Source organism: Ranitomeya imitator, chromosome 5 (assembly GCF_032444005.1).
Source record: "Ranitomeya imitator isolate aRanImi1 chromosome 5, aRanImi1.pri, whole genome shotgun sequence".
Taxonomy (NCBI): domain Eukaryota; kingdom Metazoa; phylum Chordata; class Amphibia; order Anura; family Dendrobatidae; genus Ranitomeya; species Ranitomeya imitator.
In genome coordinates this window covers 450,626,401-450,644,232 of record NC_091286.1, presented here as the reverse complement: position 1 = coordinate 450,644,232, position 17,832 = coordinate 450,626,401, and the positions used below count along the sequence as shown (strand labels likewise).

At 43.2% G+C, this 17,832-nt stretch overlaps 1 protein-coding gene across 1 annotated transcript in view; it reads right to left on the bottom strand.

Moving 5' to 3' along the window:
• LOC138638157 (fetuin-B-like) overlaps positions 1-16,868 on the bottom strand; it is a 32,820-nt gene extending 15,952 nt beyond the window's left edge. The window contains exon 1 of the mRNA XM_069727228.1: positions 16,518-16,868. Within this exon, the coding sequence (XP_069583329.1) occupies positions 16,518-16,712 (195 nt within the window). The 5' untranslated portion in view covers positions 16,713-16,868. The remainder of the gene's footprint in view (positions 1-16,517) is intronic.
• Positions 16,869-17,832: the final 964 nt, after the last annotated feature.

The window sequence follows — 17,832 nt, the reverse complement described above, 5'->3', positions numbered from 1 at the left end:
TGACGTCACCGCTCTGCTTTCTGGCTGCCCGGCGCTCACAGCCAGACCAGAGAAGCAGAGCGCCGAGGACAGACAGCGGTAGGTAAGTATGTAGCGTTTGTTTTTTTACTTTTTAGGATGGTAACCAGGGTAAACATCGGGTTACTAAGCGCGGCCCTGCGCTTAGTTACCCGATGTTTACCCTGGTTACCGGGGACCTCGGGATCGTTGGTCGCTGGAGAGCTGTCTGTGTGACAGCTCTCCAGCGACCAAACAGCGACGCTGCAGCGATCCGGATCGTTGTCGGTATCGCTGCAGCGTCGCTATGTGTGACGGGGCCTTTACACATCCTGATGTAAAATACTGATCTAATACTGCTAGTGTGACGGCAGCCTAAAGGTACCGTTACACTCAGTGACGCTGCAGCGATATAGACAACGAGCCAACCTAAACTAGATCGCTGGAGCGTCGCTGTTTAGGTCGCTGTAGAGACGTCAAACACAGCAACTCCAGAACGATGCAGGAACGATCAAGTGACGTAACGGTGACTCACATATCGTTCTCGCTGGTTATTAGCTCCATGTAAAACGTTGCTGGCGTCGTTGCTTTTGCTGTCAAACATGACGATACACGCCGACCTGGCGACGAAATAAAGTTCTGGACTTCTAGCTCCGACCAGCGATGGCACAGCGGGATCCGGATTGCTGCTGCGTGTCAAACACAACGAGATCGCTATCCAGGACGCTGCAAAGTCATGGATTGTTGTCGTTCTCGTTGCAAAGTTGCTGAGTGTGACAGTACCTTAACTTTAATCAAATACCAGTGAGAATTCTAATAGCAATTGTTTTCTGTTGTCAAAAAGAAGTAAGGGTGCTTTCACATTGCGTTTTGGCACCCATTCGTAGCTCCCGTTGGGGCTTAGGTCCGAACCCCCAGCAAAATGGAGTTTGGACTATAATGGTACCAACAGAGTGAACGTATGCTTTGTTATGCATTATTTGAGGCATGTATGCCTACTGGAGATGGACAACAAGATGCACTGATATAGCCTATGGCACCATCGGCGCAAATACCCAAATCCCATTTCGATATCAGTTTTTTGTTTTGTTTGTGATAAAAAAAACTTTCCAATTTTTAGCACTGTTCTGGATTATATTTTCATCAGTGTATGTTGGGTCTGTATTTATACTCAGTGATTTTCTCGTACATAAAAAAAAATTCCACAACTTTTCCTTCCTACCAGACTAAGTTCACATTAGCGAATAAAAATCATTCGATTTTCAACCAGAAAAAAAAAAATTATAAAAAAGATTATTTTTCACTTGTGTGGCAACCATCTGGCTACCGTTTTTTTTTTCAACAGCAGGTTGTAAAATTTAAATGACAAAATACAATTTCCTAGGTTAATAATGGTAACGTATCCATACAAACTGGATATTAGGCCAGTTTCACATGTCAGTGGCTCTGGTACGTGAGGTGACAGTTTCCTCACGTGCCGGAGACACTGACTCACGTAGGCACATTAAAATCAATGTGTCTCTGCACATATCAGCGTGTTTTCACGGACCGTGTGTCCATTTGGAAAACACGGAGACATGTCAGTGTTTGTGGGAACGCACGGATCACACGGACCCATTAAAGTCAATGGGTCCATGTAAAACACGTACCGCACACGGATGCTGTCCGTGTGCAGTCCGTGTGCCGTGCAGGAGACAGCGCTACTGTAAGCGCTGTCCCCCCAGCTTGTGGTGCTGAAGCCCCATTCATTTCTTCTCTCCAGCAGCGTTCGCTGGAGAGTAGGAATGAAAAATCATTTTTAAAAAATTTTTTTTGTTTTTAAAATCAAGTTCCCGGTAATCTCCCCCCTCCCACCCCCTGTGCGCCCTCCCGCTGGCATTAAAATACTTACTCAGCTCCCTCGGCGCTTCCATCCTCTCAGCGTCGCAGCTCTTCCTGTATGAGCGGTCACGTGGTGCCACACATTACAGTGATGAATATGCGGCTCCACCTCCCATAGGGGTGGAGCCGCATATTCATCACTGTAATAAGCAGCACCACGTGACCGCTCATACAGGAGAAGCTGCCAGCGCTGAGAGGAGAGATGAGACATCACGGGAGCTAGGTGAGTATTTTTATGCAAGGGGCCGGGTGGCGCACGGGGGATGGGAGCCGGGAGATCACCAGCAAACTTTATTTTTAACAAAAAATAACAAAAACTTGATCTTTCATCTCTTCTCTCCTGCGGGGGAGAAGAGATGAATGCCGGCTTCAGCACCACGCAGAGGGGACAGCGCTTAGTGTAGCACTGTTTCTCCTGCACGGTCCGTGTGGTCCTCAGGCGGCACACGGGCGGCACACGGATGCCGCATGTGTGCCACACTGAGGTGCCACGTGAGCACACGGACACGGATAATTCCGGTACCGATTTTTCCGGTACCGGAATTATCTGGACGTGTGGGACAGGCCTTACACAGATGGGTTCCTTGTGTGATCCACGCCTTTTTACTCACTTTTTTACTCTTACTTTTTTGCTGTGATTTTTTTCACATGGACATTGTCTGTTATCTGAACAGCCATATGAATAATATTGCTCCTAGTGCTGTCCATGTTGCTAGTTATTAATTATAAGGGGAACCTATGTCATTTTTTGGAGTGGTTTATTATCCCCTTCCCAAGCTATAAACATCTGCCCTCAGCTGTTCGCTTTCCCTTAGCTAGTTAACAAAATGTCGCCAATTTTTTAAGAAAATTAATCATTTATGAATTAAAAACATGTACAATAAGATACACAAGCACTGTACTAATTATATACCGTATGTTACTGACATATTTATATCTATCTATTCTATTCTCTTGGGCCACGCTGTGATTTTACGTACGCGGCTGATGAAATGTTTGGACATGGGTTTGGCATTATTGTCCAAATGCCTTGCAATTTTTTAATCACACCCATTAACTTGCATTGGCGAGTCTCATCTGCGATATGAGGACAATTGCAGCATGCTGCAATTTTTTTTTTCAGCCTGAGCTGAGAAAAAATAGCAGATGAGCATTGACTCATAGATTAACATTGGTCAGGGTGGAATCCAGTTTTTTTTATCGGGTTACACTTGTCCGTTTTTCTCGCAGATGAGTATGAGCCCGTAGGCTATGTTTCCACGGTCAGGAAACATAGCGCTTTTGACGCAGCGGATACCCCGTCCCGCCCAAAGCACCGCGCCCTTTGTACGTGCGGTGACTTCACATGTGTTCATTGAACACATGCAGAATCACCACATCCTATCCATAGAGTGGGCTATTTATCTTGTGGAGACGGAGCGTCTCCGCAAGATAAATAGACATGCTGTGGTCTAGAAAGACACGCCGCATGTGCGTATACGCTGGGCCGTCGGATGCGGCCGTGCGCACATAGTGTAGACGGGATTGAATAAAATCCCCTCCACTATGCTGTAACATTTGGACGCTGCGGATGTATGCAGCGTCCAATCCACAGCAAATCCTGAAGGAATACGCCACGTGGAAACATACCCTTATACTTTTCCTCTGATTGTTCCTATCTTGATTTTGGCTTATAAATATTGATGCATAATACTGATCAAATACTGAACGTGTGAACGTGGCTTTACTAGTAGGTCCGTGGCTCTGAATACATGTGAAAAAACAGACATCTTTTGAGGCCTCAGGCTATGTGCTCACGTTGCAGATTCTTGTGTGAATTTACTGTGGATTTCACCTGCGGTTTTACACCTGCAAATTCCTATTGATGAGCAGGTGTAAAACCCTGTGGAATCCGCACAAAGAATTGACATGCTGCGGAAAATACAACACAGCGTTTCCGTGCAGTATTTTCCACAGCATGGGCACTGTGGATTTGGTTTTTCGTAGGTTTACATGGTACTGTACAATGCATGGAAAACTGCTGCGAATCCGCAGCGGCCAATCCGCTGCGGATCTGCAGGCAAATCCGCAACGTGTGCACATAGCGTCAGCCATTGTTGAAAAATGCATGTAATTTTTAATTATTCTTCTGTTTACATTTTTTAAAATATTCAGTTATATTTTACCATTGCTTACCGTATACATTTGCTTACTTTTAATAAGATGTAGCAGAGCAAATTTTGGTATTGTGCTGTAATATGGTTTTACATGGGATGAAAAGTTATCTTGGGAGGGTAAAAGTAACCCCTTAACTCCTGGAGCTTTTTTGGTTTTGTGTTTTCGTTTTTCGCTCCCCTTCTTCCCAGAGCCATAACTTTTTTATTTTTCCATTAATATGGCCATGTGAGGGCTTGTTTTTTGTGGAACGAGTTGTACTTTTGAACCAGACCATTGGTTTTACCATGTTTTGTACTAAAAAACAGGAAAAAAATTCCAAATGCGGTGAAATTATGAAAAAGTGCAATCCCACACTTGTTTTTTGTTTGTTTGTTTTTACTAGGTTCACTAAATGCTAAAACTGACCTGCCAGTATGATTCTCCAGGTCATTACGAGTTCATATGCATGTAGAAAAGCCGCGGAGACACAATCACGTGTTTCTCAACGCAAGCAATAAATAGCCAGGTCTTTCACGGGGAAGGAACAACCACGGAAAGGGCAGCATCCAAGAAGGAAAACCACCTATGCCAAAACATGGTATCCATGGTGTCTCCGCGGTGTTGGATGTTTCGATCTCCCCGAGGTCATTCATCCTTATGTTTATATTACGAGTTCGTAGACACCAAACATGTCTAGTTTTTTTTTTATCTAAGTGGTGAAAAAAAATGTCGAACTTTGTTAAAATAAAAAAATGATTTGAACTTTTATATATTTTTAATTTTTTTATATTTTTAAAAACAAGAAGCTGCCGTAGCCCGATTGGCTCTACTACATAGAGGCGATGGTCAGATTGCCTGTATGTAGTAGAATTGCTGACTTGCTATGAGCGCCGACCACTGGGTGGCGCTCACAGCAATACGGCACTGACAACCATAGAGGTCTCCAGGAGACTTCGGGTTGTCATGCTGACACACTGGTGACCCGCGATAACGTGACGCAAGTCACCGATGTGTGCATTTCTGGAAGCGCCATTTAAATACCGCTGTCAGAGTTTGACAGCGGCATTTAACTAGTTAATAGCTGCGGGTGGATCTCGATTTCACCTGCGGCTATTGCAGGCACATGTCAGCTGTTCAAAACAGCTGACACGTCCTGGAAAAGATGTGGGCTCACCGACGGAACCCACATCAAAGGGCTATCAACATCGGCATACTATTACGCTTGATGTCGGTAAGGGGTTAAATAAAGAAAAATGGCCCACTTATGCTGATCAGACTCTAATCAAACTCTGATAAGTGTGGGATCCAATTTTCCCAGACATGGAGAGAAAAAAACACTTCTCCACCTTCTCTATTATGTTAGTCCATGAAAATCGGACCGATTTTTTTTGCACGGATCCACATAGGCCAGTGCCGTCTGATTTTTGGAGGCAAATTGTGCATGCTGCACATCTCCATGTGCATGACCCCATGGAATAACATGGGTACAAGTGCTATCTGTAAGGCCGGTTTCACACGTCAGTGGCTCCGGTACGTGAGGTGACAGTTTCCTCACGTACCGGAGACACTGACTCACGTAGACACATTAAAATCAATGTGTCTCTGCACATGTCAGCGTGTTTTCACGGACCGTGTGTCCGTTTGGAAAACACGGAGACATGTCAGTGTTCGTGGGAGCGCACGGATCACACGGACCCATTAAAGTCAATGGATCCGTGTAAAACACGTACCGCACATGGATGCTGTCCGTGTGCAGTCCGTGTGCGGTGCAGGAGACAGCGCTACAGTAAGCGCTGTCCCCCCAGCTTGTGGTGCTGAAGCCCCATTCATTTCTTCTCTCCAGCAGCGTTCGCTGGAGAGAAGGAATGAAAAATCATTGGTTTTTTTTTGTGTGTTTAAAATAAAGTTCCCGGTAATCTCCCCCTTCCCTCCCCCTGTGCGCCCATAGGGGTGGAGCCTCATATTCATCACTGTAATGTGCGGCACCATGTGACCACTCATACAGGAAGAGCTGCGACGCTGAGGATGGAAGCGCCGAGGGAGCCGGGTAAGTATTTTAATGCCAGCGGGCGGGCGCACAGGGGGAGGGAAGGGGGAGATTACCGGGAACTTTATTTTAAACACACAAAAAAACCCAATGATTTTTCATTCCTTCTCTCCAGCGAACGCTGCTGGAGAGAAGAAATGAATTCTGGATTCAGCACCCAAAGCAGGGGACAGCGCTTATCTCTAGTGTGTGTGTGGTACCCAGTCAGCACACGGACGGCACACGGCTGCCACACGTGTGCCACACTGATGTGCCAGGTAAGCACACGGACATGGATAACTCCGGTACCAATTTTTCCGGTACCGGAATTATCTGGACTTGTGGGACAGGCCTTAAAACCATAGATACCAATCGTCTGATTTAAACAGTGATTTAAACTGCGGAATGGTGTGCGGATTTTTCCACGCTGATTTTGGTAAATCAGCAGGAAATCCTCACTGCGGATTTACCGTGGTTTTTGTGCAGATTCTACCTGCGGCTTTACACCTGCGGATTCCTATTGAGGAGCAGGTGTAAACGGCTGTGGAATCCGCACAAAGAATTGACATGCTGAGGAATAAGCCAATCCGCTGCGGATCCGCAGCAAAATCCGCAGTGTGTGCACATAGCAAGAGGCTTCTCTCTGCCCATTCAAATTGTCTGATAAATCTCCCTCCATGTGTGTATCAGCCTAGAGGATTGGGGCATGGAGAAGCCTCTTGAGATCTGAGACATAAAGACCCTGATTCATCAGTGTTTTTCCCAGAATTCTAGAATAAAACACTTAGAAAAGTTGTGACCTTTGGGGTTTTCATGCCCATCCTACCCAGATTCATTTCTATGCCATTTAGGCTTTATTCACACATCAGTGTTTTTGATCAGTATTTTATCAGTATTTTTATGCCAAAGCCAGGAGAGTCTCCAAGACACAGAAGAGGTTGCAATTTTCTATTATCATTTTATTTCCGCAAGCTCCATTTCTGGTTTTCGCATACAAATACTGATGCAAAATACTGATCAAATACTAATGTGTGAATAAGCCCTTAAAGGGAACCTGTCACCTGAATTTGGCGGGACTGGTTTTGGGTCATATGGGCGGAGTTTTTGGGTGTTTGATTCACCCTTTCCTTTCCATGCTGGCTGCAATATTGGATTGAAGTTCATTTTCTGTCCTCCATAGTACACGCCTGCACAAGGCAAGATTGCTTTGCGCAGGCGTGTACTATGGAGGACAGAGAATGAACTTCAATCCAATATTGCAGCCAGCATGCAGCCAGCGGGTAAGGAAAGGGTGAATCAAACACCCAAAAACTCCGCCCATATGACCCAAAACCAGTCCCGCCAAATTCAGGTGACAGAGTCCCTTTAAACAAATGTACATGTTAAGAAAGCAAACCAAGCTGAGTTCATTTGAACTCTGTTCATGTCACAGCAGTCTATATCACAATCGGGAACTGTCTGAATCTCATTTTTAGTGGGATTCAGACAGTCACCCTAAGGCCGGCGTCACACTTGCGAGTTTTACGGACGTAAGAGCGCAGAAACTACGTCCGTAAAACTCGCAAAAAATACGGCACAATTATTCTCTATGCCCCTGCTCCTATCTGCCGTAATAAACTGATCCGTATTATACGGCTTTCTACGGCCGTAGAAAATCGCAGCATGCTGCGTTTGTCACCGTATTGCGCAAATAAAACGTCAATGAAAGTCAATGGAAGCCCCAAAATTACGGATTACACACGGACCAGCAGTGTGACTTGCGAGGAATACGCAGCGCTGTTAGAGAGAAAAGCCGGTAATTCAATTACCGGCTTTTGCTTTCTCCTTCCTAAACCCGACATGATATGAGACATGGTTTACATACAGTAAACCATCTCATATCCCCATTTTTTTTGCATATTCCACACTACTAATGTTAAGGCCCCTTCACATTAAGCGACGCTGCAGCGATACCGACAACGATCCGGATCGCTGCAGCGTCGCTGTTTGGTCGCTGGAGAGCTGTCACACAGAGCTCTCCAGCGACCAACGATGCCGGTAACCAGGGTAAACATCGGGTAACTAAGCGCAGGGCCGCGCTTAGTAACCCGATGTTTACCCTGGTTACCATCCTAAAAGTAAAAAAACAAACAGTACATACTTACCTAACGCTGTCTGTCCCCGGCGCTCTGCTTCTCTGGTCTGGCTGTGAGCACAGCGGCCGGAAAGCACAGCGGTGACGTCACCGCTCTGCTTTCCGGCTGACCGACGCTCACAGCCAGAGCAGGAGGAGTGCAGAGCACAGCACTGGAGGACAGACAGCGTTAGGTAAGTATGTACTGTTTGTTTTTTTACTTTTAGGATGGTAACCAGGGTAAACATCGGGTTACTAAGCGCGGCCCTGCGCTTAGTTACCCGATGTTTACCCTGGTTACCAGTGAAGACATCGCTGGATCGGTGTCACACACGCCGATCCAGCGATGTCCACGGGAGATCCAGCGACGAAATAAAGTTCTGGACTTTCTTCAGCGACCAACGATCTCCCAGCAGGGGCCTGATCGTTGGTCGCTGTCACACATAACGATTTTATTAACGATATCGTTGCTACGTCACAAAAAGCAACAATATCGTTAACAATATCATTATGTGTGAAGGTACCTTTAGTAGTGTGTATATGCAAAATTTGGCCGTTCTAGCTAGTAAAATAAGGGGTTAAATGGCGGAAAAAATTGGCGTGGGCTCCCGCACAATTTTCTCCGCCAGAGTAGTAAAGCCAGTCACTGAGGGCAGATATTAATAGCCTGGAGAGGGTCCATGGTTGTTGGCCCCCCCCTGGCTAAAAACATATACACACTACTAACATTAGTAGTGTGGAATATGCAAAAAAAATGGTGATATGAGATGGTTTACTGTATGTAAACCAGGTCTCATATCATGTCGGGTTTAGGAAGGAGAAAGCAAAAGCCGGTAATTGAATTACCGGCTTTCTGCTATATCGCGCTGTATTAACCCCTTTACCCCCAAGGGTGGTTTGCACGTTAATGACCGGGCCAATTTTTACAATTCTGACCACTGTCCCTTTATGAGGTTATAACTCTGGAACGCTTCAATGGATTCCAGTGATTCTGACATTGTTTTCTCGTGACATATTGTACTTCATGACAATGGTAAAAATTCTTTGATAGTACTTGCGTTTATTTGTGAAAAAAATGGAAATTTGGCGAAAATTATGAAAATTTCGCAATTTTCCAACTTTGAATTTTTATGCAATTAAATCACAGATATATGTCCCACAAAATACTTAATAAGTAACATTTCCCACATGTTTACTTTACATCAGCACAATTTTGGAACCAAAATTTTTTTTTGTTAGGGAGTTATAAGGGTTTAAAGTTGACCAGCAATTTCTCATTTTTACAACACCATTTTTTTTTAGGGACCACATCTCATTTGAAGTCATTTTGAGGGGTCTATATGATAGAAAATACCCAAGTGTGACACCATTTTAAAAACTGCACCCCTCATGGTGCTCAAAACCATATTCAAGAAGTTTATTAACCCTTCTGGTGCTTCACAGGAATTTTTGGAATGTTTAAATAAAAATGAACATTTAACTTTTTTTCACAAAAAATTTAATTCAGCTCCAATTTGTTTTATTTTACCAAGGGTAACAGGAGAAAATGGACCACAAAAGTTGTTGTACAATTTGTCCTGAGTACACCGATACCCCATATGTGGGGGTAAACCACTGTTTGGGCGCATGACAGAGCTCGGAAGCGAAGGAGCGCCATTTGACTTTTCAATGCAAAATTGACTGGAATCGAGATGGGACACCATGTTGCGTTTGGAGAGCCCCTGATGTGCCTAAACATTGAAACCCCCCACAAGTGACAACATTTTGGAAAGTAGACCCCCTAAGGAACTTATCTAGAGGTGTGGTGAGCACTTTGACCCACCAAGTGCTTCACAGAACTTTATAATGCAGAACCGTAAAAATAAAAAATCATATTTTTTCACAAAAATTATCTTTTCGCCCCCAATTTTTTATTTTCCCAAGGGTAAGAGAAGAAATTGGACCCCAAAAGTTGTTGTACAATTTGTCCTGAGTACGCTGATACCCCATATGTGGGGGTAAACCACTGTTTGGGCGCATGGGAGAGCTCGGAAGGGAAGGAGCGCCGTTTGACTTTTCAATGCAAAATTGACAGGAATTGAGATGGGACGCCATGTTGCGTTTGGAGAGCCACTGATGTGCCTAAACATTGAAACCCCCCACAAGTGACACCATTTTGGAAAGTAGACCCCCTAAGGAACTTATCTAGATGTGTGGTGAGCGCTTTGACCCACCAAGGGCTTCACAGAAGTTTATAATGCAGAGCCGTAAAAATAAAACAAACATTTTTTCCCACAAAAATTATTTTTTAGCCCCCAGTTTTGTATTTTCCTGAGGGTAACAGGAGAAATTGGACCCCAAAATTTGTTGTCCAATTTGTCGTGAGTGCGCTGATACCCCATAAGTGGGGGGGAACCACTGTTTGGGCGCATGGGAGGGCTCGGAAGGGAAGGAGCTCCATTTGGAATGCAGACTTAGATGGAATGGTCTGCAGGTGTCACATTGCGTTTGCAGAGCCCCTAATGTACCTAAACAGTAGAAACCCCCCACAAGTGATGCCATTTTGGAAAGTAGACCCCCTAAGGAACTTATCTAGATGTGTGGTGAGCACTTTGACCCACCAAGGGCTTCACAGAAGTTTATAATGCAGAGCCGTAAAAATAAAACAAAAATTGTTTCCCACAAAAATTATTTTTTAGCCCCCAGTTTTGTATTTTCCTGAGGGTAAGAGGAGAAATTCGACCCCAAAAGTTGTTGTCCAATTTGTCCTGAGTACGCTGATACCCCATATGTGGAGGGAACCACCGTTTGGGCGCATGGGAGGGCTCGGAAGGGAAGGAGTGCCATTTGGAATGCAGACTTAGATGGAATAGTCTGCAGGCGTCACATTGCGTTTGCAGAGCCCCTAATGTACCTAAACAGTAGAAACCCCCCACAAGTGACCCCATATTGGAAACTAGACCCCCCAGGGAACTCATCTAGATGTGTTGGGAGAACTTTGAACCCCCAAGTGTTTCACTACAGTTTATAACGCAGAGCCGTGAAAATAAAAAATCTTTTTTTTTTCCCACAAAAATTATTTTTTAGCCCCTAGTTTGTTTTTTCCCAAGGGTAACAGGAGAAATTGGACCCCAAAAGTTGTTGTCCTATTTGTCCTGAGTACGCTGATACCCCATATGTTGGGGCAAACCCCTGTTTGGGCACACGGGAGAGCTCGGAAGGGAAGGAGCACTGTTTTACTTTTTCAACGCAGAATTGGCTGGAATTGAGGTCGGATGCCATGTCGTGTTTGGAGAGCCCCTGATGTGCCTAAACAGTGGAAACCCTCCAATTATAACTGAAGCCCTAATCCAAACACACCCCTAACCCTAATTCCAACGGTAACCCTAACCACACCCCTAACCCTGACACACCCCTAATCCCAACCCTATTCCCAACTGTAAATGTAATCTAAACCCTAACCCTAACTTTAGCCCCAACCCTAACTGTAGCCCCAACCCTAACTGTAGCCCCAACCCTAACCCTCACCCTAGCCCTAGCCCTAACCCTAGCCCCAACCCTAACCCTAGCCCTAGCCCTAACCCTAGCCCTAACCCTAGCCCTAACCCTAGCCCTAACGGAAAAATGGATATAAATACATTTTTTTAATTTTTCCCTAACTAAGGGGGTGATGAAGGGGGGTTTGATTTACTTTTATAGCGGGTTTTTTAGCGGATTTTTATGATTGGCAGCCGTCACACACTGAAAGACGCTTTTTATTGCAAAAAATATTTTTTGCGTTACCACATTTTGAGAGCTATAATTTTTCCATATTTTGGTCCACAGAGTCATGTGAGGTCTTGTTTTTTGCGGGACGAGTTGACGATTTTATTGGTAACATTTTCAGGCACGTGACATTTTTTGATCGCTTTTTATTCCGATTTTTGTGAGGAAGAATGACCAAAAAACAGCTATTCATGAATTTCTTTTGGGGGAGGCGTTTATACCGTTCCGCGTTTGGTAAAATTGATGAAGCAGTTTTATTCTTCGGGTCAGTACGATTACAGCGACACCTCATTTATATTTTTTTTATGTTTTGGCGCTTTTATACGATAAAAACTATTTTACGGAAAAAATAATTATTTTTGCATCGCTTTATTCTCAGGACTATAACTTTTTTATGTTTTTGCTGATGATGCTGTATGGCAGCTCGTTTTTTGCGGGACAAGATGTCGCTTTCAGCGGTACCATGGTTATTTATATCCATCTTTTTGATCGCGTGTTATTCCACTTTTTGTTCGGTGGTATGATAATAAAGCGTTGTTTTTTGCCTCGGTTTTTTTTTTTTTTTCTTACGGTGTTTACTGAAGGGGTTAACTAGTGGGCCAGTTTTATAGGTCGGGCCGTTACGGACGCGGCGATACTAAATATGTGTACTTTTATTGTTTTGTTTTTTTTATTTAGATAAAGAAATGTATTTATGGGAATAATATTATTTTTTTTTTTCATTATTTTGGAATATTTTTTTTAATTTTTTTTTACACATTTGAAAATTTTTTTTTTTACTTTTTTACTTTGTCCCAGGGGGGGACATCACAGATCGGTGATCTGACAGTTTGCACAGCACTCTGTCAGATCACCGATCTGAGAGCAGTGCAGGCTGCACTGAGTAATAATATATATACATATGTGTCTCCCTGACATATATATATATATATATATATATATATATATATATATATATATATATACAGTGGGGCAAAAAAGTATTTAGTCAGTCAGCAATAGTGCAAGTTCCACCACTTAAAAAGATGAGAGGCGTCTGTAATTTACATCATAGGTAGACCTCAACTATGGGAGACAAACTGAGAAAAAAAATCCAGAAAATCACACTGTCTGTTTTTTTATCATTTTTTTCGCATATTATGGTGGAAAATAAGTATTTGGTCAGAAACAAACAATCAAGATTTCTGGCTCTCACAGACCTGTAACTTCTTCTTTAAGAGTCTCCTCTTTCCTCCACTCATTACCTGTAGTAATAGCACCTGTTTAAACTTGTTATCAGTATAAAAAGACACCTGTGCACACCCTCAAACAGTCTGACTCCAAACTCCACTATGGTGAAGACCAAAGAGCTGTCAAAGGACACCAGAAACAAAATTGTAGCCCTGCACCAGGCTGGGAAGACTGAATCTGCAATAGCCAACCAGCTTGGAGTGAAGAAATCAACAGTGGGGGAAATAATTAGAAAATGGAAGACATACAAGACCACTGATAATCTCCCTCGATCTGGGGCTCCACGCAAAATCCCACCCCGTGGGGTCAGAATGATCACAAGAACGGTGAGCAAAAATCCCAGAACCACGCGGGGGGACCTAGTGAATGAACTGCAGAGAGCTGGGACCAATGTAACAAGGCCTACCATAAGTAACACACTACGCCACCATGGACTCAGATCCTGCAGTGCCAGACGTGTCCCACTGCTTAAGCCAGTACATGTCCGGGCCCGTCTGAAGTTTGCTAGAGAGCATTTGGATGATCCAGAGAAGTTTTGGGAGAATGTCCTATGGTCTGATGAAACCAAACTGGAACTGTTTGGTAGAAACACAACTTGTCGTGTTTGGAGGAAAAAGAATACTGAGTTGCATCCATCAAACAACATACCTACTGTAAAGCATGGTGGTGGAAACATCATGCTTTGGGGCTGTTTCTCTGCAAAGGGGCCAGGACGACTGATCCGGGTACATGAAAGAATGAATGGGGCCATGTATCGTGAGATTTTGAGTGCAAACCTCCTTCCATCAGCAAGGGCATTGAAGATGAAACGTGGCTGGGTCTTTCAACATGACAATGATCCAAAGCACACCGCCAGGGCAACGAAGGAGTGGCTTCGTAAGAAGCATTTCAAGGTCCTGGAGTGGCCTAGCCAGTCTCCAGATCTCAACCCTATAGAAAACCTTTGGAGGGAGTTGAAAGTCCGTGTTGCCAAGTGAAAAGCCAAAAACATCACTGCTCTAGAGGAGATCTGCATGGAGGAATGGGCCAACATACCAACAACAGTGTGTGGCAACTTTGTGAAGACTTACAGAAAACGTTTGACCTCTGTCATTGCCAACAAAGGATATATTACAAAGTATTGAGATGAAATTTTGTTTCTGACCAAATACTTATTTTCCACTATAATATGCAAATAAAATGTTAAAAAAACAGACAATGTGATTTTCTGGATTTTTTTTTTCTCAGTTTGTCTCCCATAGTTGAGGTCTACCTATGATGTAAATTACAGACGCCTCTCATCTTTTTAAGTGGTGGAACTTGCACTATTGCTGACTGACTAAATACTTTTTTGCCCCACTGTATATATAGACAGTATATATGTTTTTTTTTTTTAACACATGGATCCCTTGTATAGCCGTATGTCGGTTTTGCAAGCCTGCGATAAAAACACGCATTACGGATGCCATACGGATTACATACGGAGGATGCCATGCGCAAAAAACGGTGACACACCCTGTCTACGGAGGAGCTACGGACCACTATTTTCGGGACTTTTCAGCGTATTACGGCCGTAATATACAGACTGTATTTTCATACGCTGTGTGTGACGCCGGCCTAATACATTGCAGAAAACACTGTGTTACCATAACCTAACGGTGTAAAATACGCTGCATTTACTAAGTGATACGTCCACTAGATACGATGAAGTGTAAGTGTTATTAATAACAGTTAAAGGAGTATTCCAAGCTCCAAGATCCTATCCCAATATGTAGTAGGTGTAATAATAATTAGTGATGAGCGAGTGTGCTCGTTACTTGGGGTTTCCATACATGCTCGGGTGTTCTCCGAGTATTTTGGGCGTGCTCGTAGATTATGTTAGAGTCGTCGCAGGTGCATGATTTGCGGCTGTTAGACAGCCTGAATACATGTGGTGATTCCCTAACAAACAGGCAATCCCTGCATGTATTCAGGTTGTCTAAAAGCTGCAAATCATGCAGCTGCGGGGATACAAATATAAACTCTGAGAACGCCCAAAATACTCAGGAGAACACCCGAGCATGCTCGGAAAACCGAGTAACGAGCACACTCGCTCATCAATAATAATAATACGAGCAAATACCAACAATTTAGTATAGTTCTCCTTTTTGCTATGTTACTTACCCCATGTACAGAGCATTGCAGTAGCTTAGGTGTCTATGGTTATGACCACTGGCATAGTGACAGTTAGTTGCTAGTGGTCGTAACCATGGATACCTAATCTGATGCAATGCCTGCAAATGGGGAAATCAACAAAATGAAAAATAAGAACTATACTACATTTCTAATTGGAGTTATTTGCTAATATTATTATTAACCAACTACATATTCAAATAGGATGTTGGAGATGGGAATACCCCTTTAGTTTACACCCATATTTTTGTTTGCTTTTTTTTCAAAAACTTTTATCTTTAGGCTATGTGCACACATTGCGGATTGGCCGCTGCGGATTTGCAGCAATTTTCCATGAGTTTACAGTACAGTAAACCTATGGAATCCAAAATCCGCAGTGCACATGCTGTGGAAAAAAAAGCGCTGAAATGTAGCGTTGTTTATTCTGCAGCATGTCAATTCTTTGTGCAGATTCCGCTGCGGTTTACATTTGATCCATAATAGGAATCCGCAGGTGTAAAACCACAGGTGGAACCGCACAAAATCTGCAAAAAAAATCACGGTAAAATCGCGGTAATTCCGCAGTGTGGTTTACCTGCAGAATTACCAAAATCAGTAAGGAAAAATCCGCACCACTTTCCGCAATGTGTGCACGTGGCCTAATTGTTCAGAAGACTCATTAGTGTCAGCAAGAATCAGCCTCCCTATCATCTCTTACTGCATATATTCAATATTTTTGACAACGAAATATGAGTAAACAAGTAAACTCCAATATACTCGTACCCTAATACAAACACATAGGAAGGGTAATACGTGCAGGAGAAATTTAGGAGAAAATACAAACATATAGTTGTATATGACAATGAAATAATTCATTTTGTTGTCATGAAATTGGTGCAAGGACCTGTGCACACATTGCAGATTTATCCTGTTTTTGTAGCAGTTTTTTCAGCACAGATTTGTCACAAAACCTGAAGTTTCTTGATGCCAGCAAAGTGAATGCGAATCCTGAAGTCTTATTCGCATGATGCTTATGTTTGACTTGTAGATTTAAATCTGCAGCATGTAGATTCTTTCATGTTTTTTGCTGCAGATTTCACCCCTACTCATCAGTGTGGAAAAATCTGCACCAAAAACGCATGTAAAAAAGCGTCAAGAATGTGCCTATTTTAGGCAGCGTTTTTTTTTGTTGCAGAAATGGTGCAGAAATATCTGCACCAAATACTTAACGTGTGCACATACCCTAAAATGGCCACTTACCTCCTGCACAAAAACAGATTCAATTCGGGCCGGTCTTAACAGAAAGCCATCTTTCCGGTCTTCATTAATAAGGTCCAATGCCAAATCTGCTTGTACTTGTGTTGCATTGCAGTCTAGCGAAATTAAACTGGGATTTGGAGGGCTTGTGGCAGAACACAGCGACACCAAAAAGGCTACTACAAGAATCCTCTCCATACTGACCAGGCACTGTTTGCCAGATCAACTACTTAACTCTAAAAGTCTGGCATTATATATATTCTTTATTATGGACCCTCGCTTTTCTCCTTGACCCTATTGTTAGAGAGGAACAAACAAAAGGTAAATGATTAGGAGGCTGCTTGGATTGACAAACACTGACACAATGCAGAGGGTCCTGTACTGGATGTTCATTTTATTATCTTTGGCAAATTGACCTGCACAACTAGATCCTTATCATTATGTAAATTGTCAACAAGGCCAAAAGCTGACCACAAAACTAAAATATCAGGAAAAGCTTGGGATGGTTGTGAAATATACACCTTACCCCTTAATATCCAGTATATGAAAAAGACACTGTGGCCATGAAAAAATACACACTGAGCCTTGGCCTCCGAATATATATAACAGATTCAGTATTTTGTATGACCTCCATGATTTTTAGGCACAGTACCAAGTCTTCTAGGCATGGAATGAAAATTGGCAACGTTATGCAACATCTATCTTTTTCTATTCTTCAACAATGACCTCCTATCTAGACGTGATGCTGAATATCCTATAGATGTTCGCTTGGGTTCAGATTAGGAGACATACTTCACCACAGAATCACTTTCACCATGTTCTTCAGAAATGCATCAGATGTGTGTTTTGGATCATTGTCATGTTGAAAAAGTGCAATATAGAGCAATCTGTGAATTCATGACACCATCCATGAAATGTAGATCCCCGATGCTAGCCCCACTTAATTATACTGACACCCCCATGTTTCATTGTAAGTACCATGTTTTTCAAAGTTCATTTTTCTAAATGAATAATTTTCAGAACTTTTTCTACCTTTAGGTTAATTTTAGGGATGAGCAAACCAGAACTGTAAAGTTTGGGTTCTGTACCGGACACCTAGTACAGGTATGGACCCCGAACACAGACTTTTAAAAGAATGTCCGGTTTGCTGTTCAGGTTTGGATACCTAACAAAGTTTGGTGGAAGGCCGTGGGCACTTCTTGAGGCATTACAACCATGCCAAGTATTGGTATGTCTGTGATTGGCACATGACAGGTGAAGTCCCAGTCCTGCAATACAGTCATTTACCTTCATCACACGCTCACTTCAGCAGCTGGTC